Source organism: Charadrius vociferus, unplaced genomic scaffold (assembly GCF_000708025.1).
Source record: "Charadrius vociferus isolate BGI_N301 unplaced genomic scaffold, ASM70802v2 scaffold536, whole genome shotgun sequence".
Lineage (NCBI taxonomy): Eukaryota > Metazoa > Chordata > Aves > Charadriiformes > Charadriidae > Charadrius > Charadrius vociferus.
In genome coordinates, this window is record NW_009648807.1 from 113,297 (window position 1) to 136,619 (window position 23,323).

The 23,323-nt window shown below is 37.7% G+C and overlaps 1 protein-coding gene across 1 annotated transcript in view; it reads left to right on the forward strand.

The window, feature by feature from the left end:
• The window catches only part of CDKAL1 (CDK5 regulatory subunit associated protein 1-like 1), a gene marked incomplete at its 5' end in the record, with an annotated part of 137,223 nt that overhangs the window by 109,443 nt on the left and 4,457 nt on the right, over positions 1-23,323 (forward strand). Inside the window, one exon of the mRNA XM_009886841.1 lies at positions 2,164-2,328. Coding sequence (XP_009885143.1) covers positions 2,164-2,328 — 165 coding nt within the window. The remainder of the gene's footprint in view (positions 1-2,163; positions 2,329-23,323) is intronic.

Here is a 23,323-nt window from a genome sequence, read left to right on the forward strand (position 1 = left end):
ACATAGGGAGTAATTTTAAATATTATTATGGAAGAAATACTTTCCATTATTAAAATGTATGTCTTTTCCTTAAAATCTCATGTGTGGCCTGTTTGACAAAGGTAATATCCTACTCTTCACCCAGGTAAGCACAAGACTTGGTGCTGCTAGTGACTAACTTTAATAGCAGTAAATTTAGTGGTAGTAAATTGAAAACCACTCTTGAGTCACTAAATGTTCTATTATACTTAGGAAGCTGAAGCTCAGAGTGCTGGTGTAATGTTCTGTTAACTTAATAGTTGCCAAACCTATTCTCTCTTCACTAAGCTCATCTATATTGGAAGAGTTTGCTGTAAAGCCACATGGATAGAGCTACACTGACAGACTTCCTGGTAGAACCACAGTTGACATTTGTAGAAGCTGTGGTGATGCAGTTTAAGGTAGTTCATTGAACAGAGTAGCCTAAACTGACCAAAGGGTACTTTGCCAGAACAACAGTCAAGATGAGGGTTTCTGTTCGTCTAGCCTTGTTTCTTAGAAACACGGTAGGGACTTTTTTCCTAACAAATACTTTATATCAGAAGAATGTCTAAGTGTATGCCAAGCCTGGCTGCTTGGTTGTTTACAGTACCTCCCAGATTTTTTCATTTAACCTCTCTCTTTTTCTGAAGTCGTAGTCATTTACCCACGTCTGTCCCTGAGGATTTATATTTAGTTACTCCTATTTTGCATATGGAGATACCAAGATTTACAGAGGTCACAGGCCCAGTCATACTTAGTTAACTAATTTTCTTTTGATTTAAATTCGCTACAGATGAATTATGTGGGAAGAACTGTAATCTACGCACATTGTAATACTGTCTTGGCATTAGGATCTTGGGTTTGTGTTTGCCACTTAGTTCCAATTAGTCTCAGCTTGCCCGTTTCTGAAAGGCAGAGGTGCCTGCTTTTCTTGGAAGATGCTTAGAAAGCTCAGCAGTATCCTAGGATCTGGAAACTTCTACAGTCGTGAACACCTTGAGCCTTCGGGGAAAAAGGGAAAGTACTGGTGATGATTTCCTCCAAGTAGGACAATCAATGCTTCCAATAGGTGAAAATGGAGAGGCACTGTTTGGCAACAAAATGCTCTCCAAATGTGGTTGGCACAGAGTTTTCCTCTGAAAATCCTCTGCCCATGTTGTCTAAAAATCAGGCCATTTTAAGGTGTTTCAATTTCACCATCCAAAAATCAAGATATACATATATGCTCGTTACCTTTGAAAAGCTTGCATTTGTGTGTGAATGAACTGCAGGTAAATGTGATTAAATAAGTCCCTGTGATTCAGGTTTTCATTGTTTAATGGGGAAATGATTCTGCTTTTCTTTTTTAACTGCTTCTCTTTTGATACCTTTTTTATGCCATTTGTTTTTCTAGCAAAAAATGTTGCTCCTGTATGTTGGGCTCTTTCTTTTGTAACGTGCATGACCTAGGAACGTGGTGTCTTTCTTGTGAAGTTCTTAGTGTTGGGCTCTTTCTTTTGTAACTTGCATGACCTAGGAACATCTGTTACGTGGTGTCTTTCTTGTGAAGTTCTTATGGGACTGTCTGATATCATGGTTGTGCAAATTCAGGAAAGGGTAGCATTAGTTACTGACCCAAGAAACGCGCTCATCTGTTTTTATCGGCATTTGTTGTCAGTTGTGCATCTCAGCTGCAAAGGACCTGCGCAGTCAAAATAAGGGCTTGTGCAAACAGAAACAGGGGCATCATTTCTGTCCTGAAGCATTTACAGACTCAAAACATTTATTTTTATTTTTTTTTAAAGTATCATGGAATAGATATGAAAATAGGAAGCTTTGCAGCAGTCTATTAGAATTGTGTAGTACAAGTGGCCTTGGGAACTGTTTGGGTCTGAATTCAAATGTTGCAACTCAGGCCCAACTTTCTCATCAATTAAAAACCACGACTCATTGAATCAGTTGGACTTGAAAAGAGTTGAGCTAGCACTGCAAAGCTCTTGAAGAATGCAAGCTGGAGATATTGTGGGTCAGTTGTGTCAGGGCTATAGTGTATGCTGGTGAGTAAAATTTTAAAGTTTTAGGATTTGCTCTGGTGTTTCCAAAAATCTGTTTCATAAGTGGAAGCTGGAGATACTGTTGTTCTTTGTGGTATTAAATAACTGTATCTTCATCTTTATTTGAAAGGTTCTTGTGCCAAAGGATCCTCTGTTAATGGGTAAGATGGTAGAAGTCAATATTTATGAAGCTGGGAAACATTTTATGAAGGGGCAACCTGTGTCAGATGCCAGAGTTTACACTGCGTCCATCAACAGACCATTAGCAAAAGGAGAAGTTTCTGGTTTAACAGAGGTGAGTAAAAGACATTTTCTGCTTTACTACACTGGTGAAACAGCAGCTGTTCAAGCATAATGATTCCATGTTATGTATCTGTTATCATTTTATAGTTCCCCTTTTATGTACGCATGAAGCTTTAATCTTTCCTGACAGATTGAAATCTGAATTTAAAAGATGTTTTTGCTGATGCCCATAGCTTTACTTTGCTGATGGTAGAGGCAATAATATGCTTGTTTCTTGTTCCAGGGTGCAAGATGAGTTAAAAACTTATTAGAATTGAAAAGATTTAACTCCAGTGATTATATAATTCAATGTATTTCAGTTCTAGTTTAGTGGAAGGATGAATCTGTTTATCTTGCTTTACAAAGCTGTTTTAAAAAATGTGTATTGATTACATGTCTGTTAAAACAGGTCAAAATTGGGTTCAGAGATTCAAAATGAATTGATGGGTAGGGGTACGGAATATTTACAATATATTTTGGAAAAAGGTCAACATCTGATTTAGTCATGTAAAGAAAACGAAACTCTTTTAAAAAGAGATCTGATCCTTATTTTACACCTCAGTAGATATGGCTGTTAGCCAAGTATTCTCATACATTTCATGGAGCTCTAGTTGTAAAAACTGATGGAGTGTGAAATGAAAATGTGTATCACATTTCTAAGCATCATTTGATGTCCTTTCTCTAGCGCTGTTGTTAGGATCTCCAAAAATATGTAGCAATAATTTAGCACATGGAAGAAGGATAATTGGCAGTTTATCCAGCCACCTTGCTGCTTTCACAGTAAATTGTTGACAAGTATTAAAGTATATATGCATCCTTGTTAAAGTTCTAAGTACTCATATTTAAAAGAAATAATCAATGCATACCTTATGTGACTAGTGTTGTTAAGCTTCTGTGGTCTTTTGAATAAAGCTGGCTTTGGAAACATAGAGCAACAATAACGCACCTACTATAATGTGTTTGGCAGATCATGAAACTTAAGGACAAACACACTGCTAAACTCTGCTTTGAATATCGTCTGTGTGTGTGTGTATATTGGCCTGATAAGGGTCTGTGAGAGGAAAAAACAGCCAAAACAATCAAATAGTCTGATTGGACTATGTAGCTATTTAACGCATCTGATTTTTCCATCAGAACATTTTTTTTTAATAATCTTCTGGAACAGAACCAAGCCTGTCATTAAACTGTGTACGTGCTGCCAGAAGCTTGTAGCATGGGAACAAGCAAGCAGATTGTTGACTGAAATTTTGTATGTTAAAAATGAGAGATAAAATTGTTAAAATCAAGGATACTGATAATTTCCATAAGAACTCATTGAGATATATACATCTGCTCCTGCCCTTTGAGTAGATATGAACAAGTACCTGCCCAAGTAAATGGCTACAGCAAGCAAATGATAAGGCAAATTGCTTTTCATTACTTTTGTGGCTGCCAGTGCTCCTTCAAGGGAGTATCTTATTTATGTTTGGTCCACTGGACATGTCAGGAAGTGTCGCTTTCTGGAAAAAAATAGAATCTTAATACTTCAGTAAATGGGACATCTTTTCTATAGGGAAGCTACAGCTGAAAGCTTTTTAATCATGCTTGGCCAACGTACAATATAGACCAGGAACTGAAATTGTTAGTGGAAAGTTCCTCCTGACAAATCATGTAAGTGGCAAATCAGGAACTTTCTTTAGGTTCCCAGGAAAAAAAGTCAGTTTGCCACCAAAGTCACCATTGGTTTTTGGCTGGGTGAAAGATTCTCTTTACGTTGTTTTGTACAGTTGGACTGCTGGGAAACTTTTCCTGCTAGATGTGCCCAAGACATGTAATTCTAACCTAAGATGCTCATGACCTAGATAAAAGGGGCAGCGTATGTCATATGACCTTTTATATAGCTTTTTTTGTGCACAGATGGCAGGTTGAGGAAAGAAGAATGAGACAACTCAGAACGTGTGTATTATGATACTCGCTCAAAAGTAGGCAAAGAGTTTGGATCTTCAACAAGATCCCAAGGGTCTCCGCCTGATTTTCAAAAGGGCAGCGTGCAGAACTGGAACGTTGGATAACTTTTATTTTAAGTCAAGCTGTAAATCAAACTATATAATGGAGAGAAGGAACAGTTACCTCAAATAGGTTATAAAAGCAAAAAAATGAAAACACGATTGCCCTTCCACTTTCACCTTCCCACTTTGCACACAAATGAGCAAGAATTGGGGCCTACTTTCCACTCCCAGGCTTGAAGGGATGGGTAGCCAGCTGCCAGGTGGCTCTTTTAAGACCAGGCATGTTTCTGTTGCTCAACACAGCTGTCCTCTTGGCACAAGCTCGTTTAGGCACTGATCACCATCCTGTAGCCGGTGTGCTGTCTAAAGTGCCCAGGAAGTTTCTAGTGGACTTCTAGTCTCAGCCTGTCAGTGGTATGACTTTTCTCAACTCCCCTATGTTTCCTGGTCCGTGATGAGAGTTAGTTCAGAGAAGCACGTGAATTTAAATGTAGATCGAGGTAATGCAGGCCAAAAGAATGTGATAATAGGCTGTGCTGCATTAAAACATTGGTATGCTTCAGTCTATTCCCATAGGACAAAGGACTTGGCTCTTTCCTATTGACCGTGTAAATTACTGGGGCTGCAGCGTGTTGCCCAAGTACTATGACGAAGAGGAATAGATTGCTGAGTCAGGGCTGTAACGTGGTTACAGACAGTCTGCAGCAGTTAAAAAGATGCTATTTTTGTAGTGAATCCTAGGCATCACTTGCTGTTACTAACAATGTTTTCATTAGCTTGCATAGGACACAATAAAAGATATTTCAAAATACACCACAGCTGTACTTCTCTCTAATGAGGAATGTTCACAGAAGGAGTGAAAGCTTTGAAAACTGTATAGTTTTTAAGGAAATTAATTATATGTCTAAAAAAATCAAGTTATAAAAATTGAGAGGACCATAATGTGAGGATGTCAAAGCAAGCCACGCACCCATCCTAAGCAAGAAGAAACTTCTATAAATGCTGTGATGAGTAATACCTCCAAAAGATCAGAGCTCATCTGCAATTGCATGATCCCTTTCTCGTCTGCTACATGTCCCTCCATCATTTTTTCTGACGGGTTCAGAGGGAGCATCACAAACAACATGGCATGTTTGAAGGAACAATTGTAGGTCTTTTTTTTTTACCCTTTTGACCACATGACTGGGGTGACAAATTGGTCCAAAGAAATACAAAAGGTAGGTCACCAACTGAAATTAACAGATTTGACTGGAAGAGAGGGAAAGCAAAATGTCACACAAAGGACAATTTACAGGATCCATAAAATATTCATGCATTGTATATCTGTGCCAAATAAGAAGCAGGCAAATATTGATAGGAATAATCCAGGATATTTCTAGCATATCTTTTTATCATGCTTTTTCAATTTCTAAAAGCCACACTTAATATGTATATCCATTAATATATTAATGATGTAGAATTTCTTGGCAGTTATTATATTCTCCAAGGAAAAAACTGTGACTAAGTAGATGGGCTTAGAATAAGGTCTTGACATTCAGTAACATTAGGCTCTGTGACAGAAGTTGGGACACGAAGGGCAGAGGAATGTCGGACTCAGCAGCTCAGGTTAAAAAGCTGTCAAAACCAATCAGACTTACTGATTGTAGTGGATGTACTAAGTATTACAATGCACAGGTGGTTGCCAGGATTTTCCTTTTTTAACTTCAGCATGAATTTTTTATAAAAGCCACTCAAAAGTGAATGATGTCTCCAAGTTGCACAAGTTGACAGGGCTGTTTAGCGGGGCAAATACATTTGGAAATTTCAATTAACTCCAAAGTTTAAATCCACTATAGATTTATTTGGGTTTAAAATGTGCAGTTGCTGATTCAGTAATAGGACAACGTTTAGAAGATATATAGCAGATGATATATAGGTGAAAGTTGAAATCAATAAAACATGAACACATATGGAAAGGCTTTTTTGTATTTGGTTCTACTGTATTTGGTTCTATCTAACAGGTCTATATGTGGACTGGGCGTTAAGAAGTATTGACGGTAACATTAAAAATGATCATTCAGACAAAACAAGCATATCATGAGTTACTAACTGCAATTACAAGTCTCAGTGAATAAATATTTCAAACCTTTGATCAAGAATTAGTTCTACTAAGTTTCACAGGAAAAAAACAAGATGTAAACGCTGCAGATGTGATATCCTTTCATGGAGGCAGGCTTGGAGTTGACAAAGTATTAAAAATGTACTTCAGCATTTTGAGATTCAGTAAAGCAATTTAGCATGTCTGCTATGTTCTTAAGTGCTCTGGTAAACTAGTCTGAGATTTTTGAGGTGGGTTTGCAATGCACATAGTAATGTGCCTTGTCACTGGATACTAAATATTTTTGAAAAGTCAGCAGTGTGGGTTAATGGTCTGAATGTAATTTAATTTTAAAATAACATTTTTATGTTTTTATTTTTAGTAATTTTATTTGGCCATGTTTAGGGATCTTGACAGTTTCTCAACAGCATAAAGTAAAATACCTAGTAAATATATCCTGTTTAGAGACAAATGCTTGCCCAAACCTAATCATTGAAAAAACCCCAAGAATCTGCATGAATATGATCTCTTGTTAGAAATGGAAACATAGTATGTTATGCTTCTGTATTCCAAAAATAATTGTAGTTGTTTACATATGTTCTGTGACTAGAGGAAAAAAAATATTGTAAGATGAGAAATATATGAAGAAGAGACCAAAGGACTGAGGGATAAAAATAAAAGTCTGGCTACCTGCCAGAATTGTAATTCATTGCCAAAATCAAAGCTCTATAAGTCTGAGGGCCTTTGGTGGGAAATTTTAATCAGATGGAAAATTAAGACAAGAAAAAAATAATTTTAACAGGCTATTTAATTATATAGTCATGATTATTTTATGTTCATAATTCCTGTTTCTATAATGCATCTATGACTGACCTTCTTTTCAAACATATACGGGCACATCTTCCTCTCAGTTAACTGTTTTCCATTGGTTTATGTGATAACATTCTCCATGTCTAACACTCGCCCTATGAACGACTCCTGCTGGCAGTTCCCATTTGCAATATCTCCTTTTGTGAGTGTGCAGTCTTGGTGTACATCTCTACGGCTCCCAGGCCATGGTAATATCCACAGTTGGCCCATTAAGCTAATAGCTATTCAAGTCATTGGGATCTTCAGAGGACATGAGGAGTAAGCCACTGATTTTCAGTTAGCAAGGAATTGCTTGGTCAGTCTACTTGTTCTTTTTGTCTCTGACCTGCCTTCATTTTTTGTAGTAGGTTATTGTAGCGTTGTATTTCTGGATACTACCGAAGAAGCTGGTCTCCCAGTTAGCCACGAGTATTTTCTAGTTACATTAGCAAAAGATGACCTCTAAACATTGCCTACCCTTTTTTCTGATGTTAGGAAACAGGAAAGATGCATGTATCAAACACTTCTTTATAGCCTGCCAGAAAGATGAATCAACAAAGCATAGCTTAAAGGGAACTCTCTGATCTCGAGTAGAAAGGGTGCTTCACTTGCAGGCAAAATAAAAGGGAGAAGGGGGAAGAAAGTATCTTCTGCTGGAACAGAAATGAAAGAAATCATGGCAGAATTGAGATCTCTGTATTGGAAACTTCCTTCAAGGATTTGGAAAGAAATGTGGAAGACGTGCATAAAACTGAAGTAATTATTAAGCACAGGTTTTACATTCATTGGAGTTTCAAACCTCCTGAATGGGAACTAGAGATTAGAGAAAAAAAGAGAATGAGGAAGCAAATCTTGGAGCAAAAAATGGCATAGAGGTGCGAGGAGAGGAATCTTTGATGAAATTACAGAAACAGAAACTATAGAAAGTATGAGAAATGCTAATGAAAATCAGAATTTCCAAAGAAGAAAAATAAAGTGAAAAAAAATACACCTTTTACCTGTCTTGGAAAGCTACTTTGCAAAAGGATCTTTGCATCACAATGTCCAAGTTTGAGAAATATGTGGGAAGTATCTATTGAAGATAAATACACTGACAGATAAAGGAACATTTTCTGTGTAAATTAGTTTGCAGGTAATAATTTATGAAAATAAGGTGCAATATTTGGTGCTCTTGCATTCTGTGCTCTTGCATTCTTTGGAACATACCTTTTGTTGGCTCGGTTGCTCTCTCTTTTTCCCTGAAACAACTGATTGTAGTGTGAGGCGTACAAATAATTCTTTTGCATGTATTAATCTGTTTTATTTAATGTGTTACTTGTGTTCACTGCTGCTTGTAAATAGAGGTCATATAAGATGGTGTTAAATCTTTCTTAATTAATCTTTTTTTATTATGTTTTCTTCAGTAATTTCACTAAGGGCACTGTAAAGTTAATGTAAGAAAAGGGAAATTGCCTTTCTAAGAGTGGAGCTCAATGCCATCTATGGGTGTTTTTAAAAGGGATCTTCAAAAGTCTCATTTCTCCCTGAAAAAAATGACAAACATTTGTAATGTGCTGTTCCTTAGATGCTAATTTTAATGATCTACATGTTATCTGCACACCATGTTGGCTTTGTTTGTTTGGGGATTTGAGTTGATTTGAATTTTTCTTCTGCTTGAAAGCCCAACATTTCTGAGCTTAGCGTTGGAAATTCAGGGTGGATTCTTTCTTACAGGCAGAATAGATTTTTCCTGCTGGCTTTGGATAAGCTCTGCCTTGGATCACATGTAGTGCTTGGGGAATTTTAATCAATGCTAGTCTTTAAGAACATGCTTAGAAAATATCTGTGAAAAAAGCCTGAGATGTAGGCCAGCTGCCTTCAGTCATGGGTATGGGCAAGGTGACCTGCTTTATGTAAGTTTTCCAGCCTTATCTTCTGAAATTTTATGAACATTTTAATTTAGCCAACAATTATTTGACAACTAGCAAAACTGGAATAGAAGTCAGTTAATTGATCAAAAGCATTGAGTTCATTGATCCAAGCCAACATGGTCTCACTAAAGGCAAATCACATCTGACAAATTTGGTGGCCTTCTACGACAGGGTTACAACATGGGTGGATAAGGGAAGAGCAATGGATATCATCTACCCGGACTTGTGTAAAGCATTTGACACTGTCCTGCATGACATCCTTGTCACTAAACTGGAGGGACATGGATTTGACAGATGGATCACTCGGTGCATAAGGAATTGGCTGGATGGCCACACTCAAACTGTTGCCATCAACGGCTCAATGTCCAAGTCGAGATGAGGGGCGTTCCTTAGGGGTCAGTGCTGGGACCTGTGCTGTTTAACATCTTTGTCGGTAACATGGACAGTGCAATTGAGTGCACCCTCAGCAAGTTTGCCAATGACACCAAGTAGTGTGATGTGGTCGACATGCTGGAGGGAAGGGATATCATCCAGATGGACCTGTACAGGCTGGAGAGGTGGGCCCATGCAAACCTTGTGAAGTTCAACAAGTGCAAGGTCCTACATCTGGGTTGGGGCAATCCCAAGCACAATGACAGACTGGGCAGAGAATGGATTGAAAGCAGCCCTGAGGAGAAGGACTTGGGGTTGTTGGTTGATGAGAAGCTCAACATGACCTAGTAATGTGCGCTTGCAACCCAGAAAGCCAATGATACCCTGGGCTGCATCAAAAGAAGCGTGGCCAGCAGGTTGAAGGAGGTGATTCTGCCCCTCTACTCCACTCTCATGAGACCCCACCTGGAGTACTGCATCCAGCTCTGGGGCTCCCAGCGTAAGAAGTGCATGGACCTGCTGGACCAAGTCTAGAGGAGGGCTACAAAGATGATCAGAAGGCTGGAGCACCTCTTCTATGAGGAGAGGCTGAGAGAGTTGGGGTTGTTCAGCCTGGAGAAGAGAAGGCTCCGGGGAGACCTTATAGCAGCCTTCCAGTACTTAAAGCTGGCCTACAGGAAAGGCAGGGAGGGACTCTTTATCAGAAGTGTAGCAATAGGATGAGGGGTAATGGTTTTAGACTGAAAGAGAGCAGATTTAGATTAGATATTAGGAAGAAATTCTTTACTGTGGCTGTGGTGAGACACTGGAACAGGTTTCCCAGAGAGGTTGTGGATGCCCCATCCCTGGAAGTGTTCAAGGCCAGGTTAGTTGGTGCTTGGAGCAACCTGGTCTTGTGGAAGGTGTCCCTGGCAGGGGGATTGGAACTAGATGATCTTTAAGGTCCCTTTCAACCAAACCATTCTGTGCTTCTATGGTTGCTCTGCACTGCTTAAAGGGTAAAAATACATACAGATGACTTGAGGCAGCAAACTCAAGAGCCAGCATAAGACCTTCACCAAGTACTTTTTATCCTGAGGTCTTTAATTTGATGGGCATGTTGTCTTTCTGCCCATCCCTCGGCAGGGCTTAATTTCAACTATAGTGATCCGAGCTTAACTGAAACAACACATACTACATAGTCCCTTTTCAAACAAATGCTCCCTTAAGTCCATTTCAGGTGAACTTTAGTTTATTTACTTTTCATTTCCTCAACAGACAGTGTTGTTTGGCTGAATGTCACTGTCTAATCACTATAAATTACATAATTATGTTAATCCTGTGCAGTGCATGCAATGGATGGAAATAGTAATGACTGGGATGATTCAACTGTCAAGTCATTTGCTGGAGAATGAGAGGAGGTTAAAGAGAAATGTTCTACCCTTCCTGCCTCCAGAAGTAAAACTCCAAGTGCTACAATAATTCTGCCATTTTTGTGTATTATTTCTAGTACTTGACCTGCTGATGCTGCACTGCAGGATGAGTGGGTGGGTTCTGCTCTCCCTTGGCATAGGGACAAATTGGAAGTGTATAGCCATGGTAATTTTAGTTTGTCACTCCCTGTAATATTTAGGAGTTCCTTTTTAAGTATTTTCAATCAGAGCTTTAACAAACAGACTCTTTGGAAATAATCAAAAGGCATTTGTTTTTAGTAATGGTCTATTATTTAATATACCAGGTTATAAATTCACTAAGTTCTAATTGGCATTCAGGAAAAAAAAAATGCAACAGCAGCAGCAACTTTTCTCAATTTTTCTCTTGCTTTGGAGGTCATCTATTGCCAACCAATTGTGCCAACAAAAGTCTTTTGACTTTTCTACCTCTCCAGGAGAGTTTAATACTAAGGTAGGTGAAGGATATTCAGCCCGTGTATATGTTGTATCTTTGCTTGTAGTATTTAGTCATCCCCTTTTTTTTTTTTTATTACTACTCTTTAGATCATCATAAAGCTCACATAGGCAGTATTACTCTCTCTGTTCCTTCCCCCTCTCTCCTTTCCCTGCAAGCAAAGACACAGTCAGAGACACGAGATATTTATGTCTTGGATGGATGATTTTTCTATCTGTTCCTCATCTATCGAAGCTGTAATCATAGTAGTCTTTCTACATGAATATTTAAACAGGACAGCATGGAAAAGGCATGTGAAGCTCATGAGAGGAAATAGAGGTTTAGAAGGGTGATATAGCTTTCCCCATCACTAAATGAAAGGTCAGTAGGTGTTTTGATTTTACGCATACAAGGTATTGGAATGTTGAACTTCTGCCTCTTAAGAAATATATTTGTTTCCAAAACCATTGAAGTAAGAGGGTTCATTAGCTTTGAGATTGTTTTGAAGGCAAATAAAAACAACAGTCATGAGATTAAGCTATTTTTTTTACTTAAAACTGTTTAAAAAGTGTATCTCATTTCAAAGAAATTAGCAAACCACGTTAAAGGCAATTTAGGGTGTTCTGTATCCTTTAATATTATTACATGTTCAGAATTTTTTGTTAGATTCACAGTAGATTAATGGTTTTGTAGTAGTCTAAAAATCATCCTCTGTGTTCTTGTTGATTCTCTTTATGATAATGAGAATTTACTAAAATATACATAAATTTTGCAAATAACATTTTTATTGTGACAAATCTATTAAAACAGTGTTGAACTGATCCAGCAATATTAGGATTAATTGTGAGTTGTAGTAGAACACTGAGATCCATTCATAATCATAGTTTCCCACTCAGACTTTGGTAATATTTGGATATAGTGATTTACATTTGTGTTTTTAACATACTTTTCAGTAACATTAGATTAGAGATTTTTTGTGGTTTCAAGGGTAATAAGATAAACAAAAAGGGGAAAAGGCTTTTCAGTAGGAGAAAGAAATGAATTTTTTAAGCTTTTATCAGTATTAAATTCTATTTTGTGTATGGGGATGTCTGCATATAAAAATTCAAAGGCAAATTTACAGAGGCTATATCTTTAACTGAAATTAAATTACAGCTGAGTAATAAGGATGAGGTTCTATTTGGTGACTACACTGGAGAAAATGTATCTTAAAATATCCAAATGCCATACTTCAGTGAAGTGGATGTGAAATTCAGAGCCTTAAATTTAATCCACCAAAGATACACTCCTAACTACATTAGAATACCCAACGAACTTACTGTGACCCTTTTGAATATATTAGAATGACTGTGTCCTTAAAGACAGTCCACAGAAAGTTGTAGTATCTAAGCAGTCTTAGTAACCTAGTGCTTCTTCAAAGGCTGCATACAGTAACTTTGTGTTTACACAGGCTGTATTCCATATCAAGTTTAACATTCACTCTAGATCCTTTGTCACGTAATCAGATCAAAGTCTTGATCATGCCATTAGCCATTAAAGCATGTTGTTGCAGATTTACTGGACCAAACAACAACAGAAATAAACCCTTGCCCTCCTACGACAATCTCTCTCCCCCAATCTAAGATTTTTTTTTTAAAGGAGTCCTCTCAAACTCCCCAATCCAAGATTTTTTTTTAAAGGAGTCCTCTCAAACTGCAAGAGGAATAATCTCTTTAAAAGTTTGCGTTCTACCTCTAAGAAACTTGGCTCATTGCCTATTACATTGAAGGTTTTCATGAGACCCGACTCTTAAATTTATTTAACTTTAGGTTCAGTTCATATTTGTAACAATTTCCAAAGCAAGCTGTTCCTTTGGGCTTTATCAAGGACCATTAAGTAAACAAAACATGTAGAAAAGTAACTAATTATATAAGCACTTCATTAAAGCTGTTCAAAGACAGCTTTACCTGTGGTTAGTGTACAGTACACCAATCTTGATAACCTTCCTCTGACTGCTTCCCATTGTGTATTTAAATTACTTGAAGTATTCCTCCACCTGTCTTAAAGATGAAGAAAGATTTTCTACTGACTTATTCCACTGCCAGACTAAGTCACGCGTACTAGCTAAAATCCAGAAAGTATGACTGGATTTGATGTAATTGTCTTGTCCAGCATTGGGAAGGGGAAATAAAGCACTGAATGATCTAGTCAGTATAGCATGAGAGGTTGTGGTGGTGGTATGATATGGTTAGTGTAGATAGCACAAATCTCGTATACCCACTAAAGTAAAATTAGCAATCCATCTGTTTGTATGGTCTTTTGGTGTTATGCTTTTCTTTTACATTAGAACAGCTTGTTCATAATTTTCACGGGGAGTTTGCTCGAAGCAGATTTGCAGATGTGCATCAGAAACAGTTCTTGTTTTGAGATTCCAAAAGAGTCAGAGGGCTTCAAGCACAATTCTCCTGTGTTTGAAACTCAAGCCCACTGGATGGTAAAATTTCAGCATATTTACTTTCATTTCTTTTACTGGAGGCAGGGCCATAACCCAGGTCTGGTGTAATAATAAAATTATGATTTTGGGAAAACTAGAAGACATTTCTTCCATCCTAGATGCCATAAAAACCTGAGACTTTGGAATTATGGTGAGGAACATACATGTTGTGCTTGTGGTTGAAGTTGAAGCACAGTGGTGCTTCAGCTTTTATATATTGCAATCACAAGCACTGGCATGAAGTAATTTTTAATTAGGATATACTGGTGTAAAGTCAAATCAAAGTTGAACTACATGGTGATCTAAGCCATCAAGGTATGAAAGAAATAATACGAATTTTTCTCGTGTAGTCTTTATTGTAGAGAAGGGCTGACAAATCATTTGTAAAATAAAAACATGAATTTTAAAAATTTTCAGTGATGTCCATTTTTAGTTGTTCTTGATGGTGGCAATCACGCAGAATAATTAAGGGCCTGAAGGCAGACCATGGTTGACCTAAGTAGCTCATCATTCCATAAGAACATAGTATTTCCCAGCTTTTGGCTCAACGTAAGTCTACTAATGCTATAATGAATGTTGATGTTGCTGTGCTATCAACATCTTCTTGATGACACTTTTCATTTTGCCTTTTTACCTGGCCTCATGAGTAGAAACACTGTTTTGTGGGACTTGGACTGTAAAGAAGCCCTCTCCACAGATGCATGAGCATGTTGTCATTATACTAGTGCAGAAATGGCCAGCCTCTGGCGTGGGACAACCTGCAGCCACCAGAAGAATTCACCTGCCTCACTAGGTACTGTGCAGTACCCTCTTTTCCAATGTCTGCTGGGTCAGGGTCATACATGTCAGGGCATATGTGATGTGTGGAGAAGGAGAGTTAGTAGCTATTAATCACATGATGAATTTATGTCTGGTTGTGTGATTGGCAAGGCATGGTAGTGTAAGGCTCATAGTAGACTCGTGGCCTATCAAAAAGGATTCACCACCCATGTACTACAACATGAGATAGGTGTGTGACTGATAAATAGTGAAAGGAGTGAAATGTGACTGGCTGGAGAGCCAAGTGTCAAATGCAAAACAAAAAGCAAAAGCCACATTGAAATTAATATTCTTTCCCTTTAGTCTCAGTAGAACCGTGGGGTCCTTGAAACAATATTATATGAGAAAATTATTCACTAAATGTCTTTGCTTTCAAATTGATGAGTTCTTCTTCATAGCTATATATATATATATGTGTACACACACACAGTGGCAGAATTTGAACAAATGCTCCTTTTCGGACTGGGATGGCTTGGAAATTTTTGTGAAAATGCTTTTGATGGAACAAAGATGTGTAGGCAGTACATTTAAGCTCTTTTTGTCAAAACATCGCATAGCTACAAAAGCTACCTATGCATAATATCAACCAGATGGATTTCTGGTCCTCAAGAAGGGGTCTTGTTATCAGGACTAGAGGGGTTTTTTTTTAAATCTCGTCCTTGTTTTGACGTGACTTCATATGTGACTGTAAGTCATTTCAGTCAGTCTGACTGTGCTTTATCTTATCCGTGTGGAAACTATTTCACAGTTCTCACATACAAAATCTCTGATAAGTGCAGATAACGTAATTATCATACAAAAAGGATGGCTGTGAATATCCATTTCTGACACAGATTTTTTCTAAATACAAGAACTTTAATTTGGTAAAGTAATGGAAGTAGTGCTTAGAATGACAGGAATTCTTTTCTTCTTCCAACTATTCAGCATGTATCTCTGTCTAAAGAAACATCAGTTCATTATTTTTTCTGTGAGGAGTGCTTAAGATTCTGTAGCATAATCAGACTGTCACAGAACCACAGGGGAAAGTCAGATGTGTAGCTCTTAATAGCTGGAAAGGAATGAATTAGAGTTATGCTTGGGAGAGTATCTTGTGCGATAAAAAAACTGTTGTAGTTTGTAGTGTGGAGACATCAAGCATTTTAAAATCCAAACCCATCAATTTGTTAAAGACTAAGTTAAGTCCCACAGTAGGCTTGCATATATCACCCCTGTAGGCACCTTGTGTATGTTTGCCGTTTTCAGTTTGTCTTCTGTTTTATTTGTGTTTATCTCAGATTTTCTTAATTTCTTTTCCCGAAAGCAGTATATTTTAGTATTACTTAATATTAGGAAAGATTTTATGGGTTTCAGAGGAGTAGAGGTGAGTGAAATTCCTTTCAAAGATTCTGAATCTGTCATAAGAATCTCACTTTTTCCTCACTTACGAGGAAATGGCCTATAACTGCTGATAGAAACTCATTACCAATTTAGGCCTAACATGGCAAATCTGAAAGGTAGAAGAAATACATTTGCAACAGTTTACTATGTAAAATCATTCTCCTATCCTCCATTGCTATACAATGATAGCATCCAATAGGATAGACTCCTCAGCGGTGAAGAAGTGGGGAGAAGTGGGAACTGCAGACTCTGTACTTATGAGCAGTCTGGTTTGTTGAATCACTGTTCCCCATGCTAAGCAGTACTACATCCCTCCCTTTCATATTTAGTTTTTATCCAGTTTTCATCTGGTCTTGCCTTTAGTTTTGACGCACTATGAGGCAGAGAGAGTCTTTGTACAAGAAAGTACAAAACCTGGTTTCCCATGGTCCTCTGGTTCCTTCCATGTTTCTACAGCAAAAAAACACAGCCTCCTCTCCACATCTTCCTTATCTTCTCTGACTGCCCTGTGGACAAAAATGTGTTACAGGTGGTCTGTGTAACTAATGCCTGTGATACGGAGTTTTAAGAGTACAGCTTGGTCAGCAGAGTGATGGCAAAAAACAGATTGTTGAGAGTGGGCTTTGGCCTTTCCCTTGATAGGAGCACTGATTTAGATCTATTTTTTTGTATCAGCCTTTGACATTTATGAAACTTACTGGATTGCTCTTCCATTGTTGGAGTGAGTGAGTGAGTGGGTTCAAAAGTTACTAGGATGTAACTTGCTCAGGAGTCAATTTCAGTTAATACTTGGATTCACCTGGAGGCAAAAGCAACAACAAAACACCAGAGAACTGTATTATGGGTTGTGTTCTACAGACCAGTGTACTTTTCTGAATAGAGAATTGTAACACTGCAATGACACTGAAGACCTCTAATATGAGATAACAAGAAGAAACTAAGAATGATATTTCTCACGTACATACGTGCACGAATTATTTGGAGTGTAAAGTGAAGTATTCCGAACTAAGGAAATTCTAGAGTTTCAGTTCCTCTTTTCCATGTAAATGCCAACCATATTATGTTTCAGCCTTTAATTATGTGCTTATGCACTATTTTCACACACACACAGGTTTGTTTCCTTTTGTGCCCAGAGCTGAGTCTATTCATTTAATAAGCTATTGTTAGATATTTTTCCTCTTCATTGTTCATTGTGTAATAGCAGTGTTAGTGATGTTATTTGCTACATGCTGTTTAAATCTCACTCTCAAGGGAGTTATTAATTTCTTTCTAACCTTTCCTATGACCCCCATAACTAAATTTCTGAGTGCTTCAGAAACAGTAATAAGTTTATTTTTACGTTATCCTCATGAAATGAAGCTTTCTTCTTCCCATTTCACAGATGAAGATGAGGCAGATGTTCAAAGTGTCCGCTAGAAGGCTAGTGTAGTGGAAAAATTTGATGGTGGTCAGTTTAAAATGCTTGCAACTAGATATTTACAAATTATTAAAATTTTGTAGCATGTGTTCAAGCAAATTGCAGCGGTGACTGTTCAGCATTTAAGAGAAACTAACTCCAGGGTATGAAGTCACAAAGAAAAAGAGGAAATTGCTACTTGTTGCTTCATGGTTAATAGCAGAGGAACTGATTTTTCTCCTCATGAGCTAATCTTAGGAATTGTCAGACATAACCTGATAGGGCACACCATGTAAAACCTGTTGGGGAGAAGACTGAGGTCCAGTGGATTCACTGGAGGCTCTTAGCTGTGGTACAAATTGCCAGTGTTTGAGCATGATAGTGCGCAAATTCATGCTTATGTGCTTCAATCCTTTACAGATACAGAAGTTGGTTGTCTAGTCAGACCACCCTCCGAACAATACAAATGCTCTCCTGAGGGTAAATATTCGTTACAGCCTGTAGATTGGATACTTACTGTTCTTTGATGTCTTAGACAGAGTGCCAAGGTGCTATCATGATTATCTAGCATAAAATACACGGCAAGCCAAGAAAGATTTTTCTCATGTAATCTTTATTGTGGAGAAGGGCTGACGAATCATTTGTAGAGACTGGGGATACAGAGATTATGTTAGAGCAGTTAGACTTGCTAATCACAGAAAGTAACCGTTGTTTGATGTTTCCATGAGAGAGTCCTCCATTAACTGCATCCATTAACTGCAGCTGAACTTGACTGAGTGTGAAATTAAAAAGGAGACTCAGATTTCAAGACACTCCCTCAGGTGCTCAAAAGTATGCTAACTGGCACTGTGGGAGACCTCCTAAAACAACTAAGGATACTTAAAAGAAAGAGGCCATGACAATATGAAAAGAAAACTTTTGTATTGTCACTGAACCCACAAAGTTGGTCAAGATCAGTCACACTTTATTAACTGTTAAATGTCAGAGTTGCATGAAATACTCTTTTTTGCCAAGATCTGATTCTAGCTGTGCTTGGTGAGCGTCTACAGTCCCAGCAACTGGCAGTGTTTAAAACCAGGCAGAAAAGTCTGTGAAAATGAATGTAAGAGAAATTAATCAGGAGACTACATATTAGGGCATTGACTAGCTTTAAGAAAATGTATTTAAAACTTAAACTTGATAGAGATAAAAGATTTTAGAGGCTACGTTGGCTTCTGGTGACAACTGGAATCTAAGACAGGAAATGTAGAGACCTGATTGCTGGCTTGCATTATGGCACTGGAGACACTTCAGTTTTCTTTGTTTGTTTCTCTACCTGTAAAATGAGGGAGGCTTATAGATCCCACAGCTACCTACTAGTGTGGAATTTGAAACTCTGGAAACTAGTATCATTCTTAAATATTAATAATGCTCATTTTATACCATGTTTATTATCCATGAGGTTGAACTGTAAGAAGGGCCACATCCTTTCTCTCTGTGATTGTCTTATAATACAATGTTGAAGTCTCCATGGAACATTCCATTTGTAATGCATGGTTCCATAGGAGTATATGAAAACACCATAAATTCAGGATTATGACATATTCTAGGATTAAGGGGAAGGCTTTAGCCAAGTATATGTACATATATCAGTTTATTCTACTTTGCTCCCTGTGAAAGATCTTTAAAAGCTTTTCCTTTTTGAGGGAGAAAGTCCCTCGAGATATTTCTTGACTATTTATCACAGTGTTCTTTGCAAATAACAATGGTTAGAAAGACTTTTACTATTTTATGCTTTCTACCAGGTGAGACTATAGAATTCCTCTTAAAGATAGTGTTTTAATATATATTCAGAGAGTTCACTTCCAAGTAAAAGCAGTATTACTCATTTCACTGTTGATATGTAAATACAATTCAGTTATGTTGGTGGGTTTTGTGGCATGAATATATATTTTCAGATCTAGCTATTCATTTTACTGGGGTACTCTTTCTGATGGAAACCTATTGTGTTTTTGCCTGTAGCTACCGTTGACCTCCATATAATTGTCATTGTTATTTCAAGATTTAAAAGGAAAGCAAAAAGGTGATGGTCTCTGAAGACTTGAGCTATAAAAAAGTATATCATATTTCATTTAATAATCTCATTTGTAGAACAGTCTTTGAACATTCACATACTGCTAGTTCTGTCATTTTTTCATCATCCAACAAAATAAACTAGCAAAATTTTTGTGTTGTAAACACAACCTTAAAATACTTACAAAAAAAAAAACCAAAATGAAACAAAACAAAAAAAATCTCTGTGATCCTTTAAAGAAGGAGCAAGCTGGAATCCTGTGGAATGATATCTACTAAGACAGGCCACGGTGTGCACACTGAAAAATGGTATCTAGTGTTATTACAAGTAAATGTACATCCTGTAATTCACTGTAATGTATTTTCAAAGCCATGAAGCCTGTGCTGGTGATCCCTAGGAAACAGATTTGTCTGTTAGCCAACTAATTACCAGATAAGTGCCCAGAGCGAGCACCTGCCATCTCCTTCATAAAACTGTGCTACTGTGCTGGGGAAATAAATAGTGACAGATCCCCATCCTGAATTTGTCCACATTGTGCTGCTAGGTTCATTCTTCATTGCAAGTCATACTTGAATAACTGTGATTTTTGAATCACAAACTTTTTATGCTTAAAAGTTCTCTCAGTTCTCTCGTGGTTGCAGGTGCTAACTGGAATGCTGACTTGCATGCCACTTGTTTCTGGCATAGTGATTGGCAACTCACACACCTTATTGGGGGTGGGAAGCTCAAAATCCAGACATCACACTGGCTGTTTTTCAAAATGTTTCTTCTTACCTTGAATGACAGGTTATTTCAACAATGCATTATTTGTATAATGGGAGGACACTGAGTCACTAAGTTTAATAGCAGCACAAAACACAAATATGTAAAAAAAAGAGTCAACTCCTGGCTAGAAGCATTTCTAAGTAAATACAAAGAAACAAGCTAAAACAAGTGACTATAATGGCAAGCAGCACAAGACTGTGTTTTAAATATTTTGGAGGTGTTCTTGGCTTGTGTCTTCTTAGTTGTTTGTTTCTCTTCTTTTTGTTTCTTTTATTAGTTGATCTTTTTGATTGTTTTCCTCCTCCTCAAAGTGTACATCAAAAAGGAAGTAATTTAATAAGCCCCAGTTACTCAGCCTTCTGTCTAGCTTTTAACTGCATTGTGAATTTTGAGGGCTCATTGAGGGAATAATCCTTAAAGACTACTCGGGGAAGGAAAAAGAAGTAGGTAGGCAAAGGGCCTACCCTTAGGTAAGAACATGGAAGAGAGCAGAGAGATGTCTGCCAAGAAAAATACCAGTAGAGCCTTACAGTAACAGTGGGAAGTTCAGGTGCAGTAACTTACACAGAGAATTTATTTATTTTATACTTTTACATGGGAATATTTAAGTTTGAGTTTAATGTTAATGTAGGAGGAGGAAGTTCCAGAGGTGCATCTGTGTGACATGGGCAGAAAGTCATGATGTGGTGTGTCACTCCAAATTTGTGTTCCTGTTGGCATCTCTGCTTTTGTTTATTAAGAGAGGCGGTATGGTCAGATGATGCAGGAGAGAAGTGGGAAGAAATAGAAGGAAAACAGGACAGACAGGTGGAGATTTTAGTAGTAATCAAGGTGAGAGGTAGTTGAGGAATGGGAAAAGTGCTTTTTCTATGCTGAGCAAAGGAACCAGACAGACCATGCAACTGTTACTGGGAAAGAAAAAAGATTTTAGTGACTTTCTATGCCCTAGTTAAAGATGACAAGGGATGACAGACCTGGAAGAAAATGTCAGATTTGATGCAGCTGAGCTTAAGATCAATCAATCTCTATATCCTTCCATTATTAAATGTCTTTTGTTTGTATTTGACCGTGGTCCAGCTGCTAAGAGTTCTGCTGACCTGACTTCGCTGGGTCATGTGTAGTGATCTTGGTATAAATTAGGAACTGTTAGCTGGAACAAGTTCAGCGTAGGGTCACAGAGACAGTCAGGGGCTGGAGCACTTGGCCTGCGAGGAAAGGCTGAGGGGCCGGGCTTGTTAAAGCCTGGAGAAGGAGTGGCTTCAGGAGACCCTAACAGAAGCCCCCCAGTGTCTATGGGAAGGTTATTAATAAGACCGAGCCAAGGGCTTCACAGTGGTGCATGTGGGAGGACGAGAGACAGTGAGCATAAGTTGAAACAAGAGGTTCAGACAGGATATGAAGAGAAACATTTTCGCCGTGAAGACAGCCAAGCAGTGGAAGAAAGGCCCAGAGAGGCTGTGCACTCTCCATCCTTGGAGGTTTTCAAAGCCCAACTAATTAAATCCCTGAGCAAACCAGGCTATAGCTGACCCTTCTTTGAGCAGGAGGACGGACCAGATGCAGTCTGAATTATCCTAGGATCCTATGGCAGACAGTAAGACAGTTTTAGTGGCTACAGCTATTTGCAAGATGCTTTGATTAATTTATTTTCTTGCTATAACTTCAGTGGTAATGATTTGGGGTTAACAGATTAAGAATCCTAATTATTGCTAAGACTCTGACCATTTATTGAGAAAATAATAATGAATCTGTATTTATCCTTCAGATAAATGTCCCCTCACTTATATATTAAAGCATACAGTCATACATCACACCTGTACACGAACACATGTGTATATATGCACACAAAAAGAAGAAACCATATAAAATTCCTTTGCAAAAGTGCCTGCCTGCTTTATTTGCTTTTTGAAGGTTTCCCATTTCTTAAAATGGGTAAGTAAATGCTATGTGTATTTGGAATCAGTGAATTCCTAGGAATGTGTACAGCTGACAACATCTGACACAAGCATGCTTGTAGACAGCATTTTCTCTTAACAACATAGCACTGTGCATTCATTGGAATACATGATGGCAGGGATGCTTCTTATGGGAATTATCATGTTAATGCCATTAGAAAAAAAAATTTTGTATGCCATTTATTTTCTGCTTTAAGATCAGCATTCCACATTTGCAGAAGGCTAGTAGAATTTCATAACTAATAAATCAAAGGAGCTCTCTTAATACCTACAGAACTAAATGTGTCTTCCAGAACTATTCAATAAAATTTAATTTAATTTACGTATTTTTTGGATGTGTAATCTATGTGACCTTCAGTAACTGTTTGGTTTTTAAATCTGAAAAATGCCTCCAAAGTGTAATAGCCCAGAGTTTCAAATGGCGCAGTAGGATATGTAATGCATATTTTAACATGTTTTCTTTTAATTTGTCACGCAGACTTGTTGTGCATGATTATATAAAAGTCTGTATTTTTAAACCCATGGTACAAGTGTGTAAAATGAACTTGGTTGGGCTAAAAAATTCAGAAGTCTAATTTATCTTGAGATATGCTCAGTCAAGTAGTTTTTCACAGCAGTTAGCTAACACTTCAAGCTTTAAGAGTGCCCCTGAGCCATAAAAGAAATTTGCTTGTAAGAAATGTTTTGAATCTATTAAAACCTCAGCTCAGAGCTAAAGAGTTGCTCTCATGTCTTTGTTGACTAACATGAAGTGAGATCTTACAAAAAGCTAGGCTGTGATCGACAGATGCCAAAGCTTAGGTTTTGATGTGATTATATATTTCTTTCATGCACAGGAATTTAAGTCTGGGACTGGAGCTTCAGAAAGACAGCAATCAATGGGTCTGTGCAAGAGTACATAAAATATATTACTCCTGGCAGTCGTCAAGGCAGAATTATTCAAAAAATAATCTGAAATCCATTTGATCATACTCTAGATGGTTTAATAATTTATATTATACCTTATTAGCAAAGTCTTGTGTTTACTTTGTGGCTGCCAAAACAAGATGAAAGGCTGCCTCCATGGAAATACAAGATGCTTAGCTCAAAGTGTCTGTCTTTGCATTTC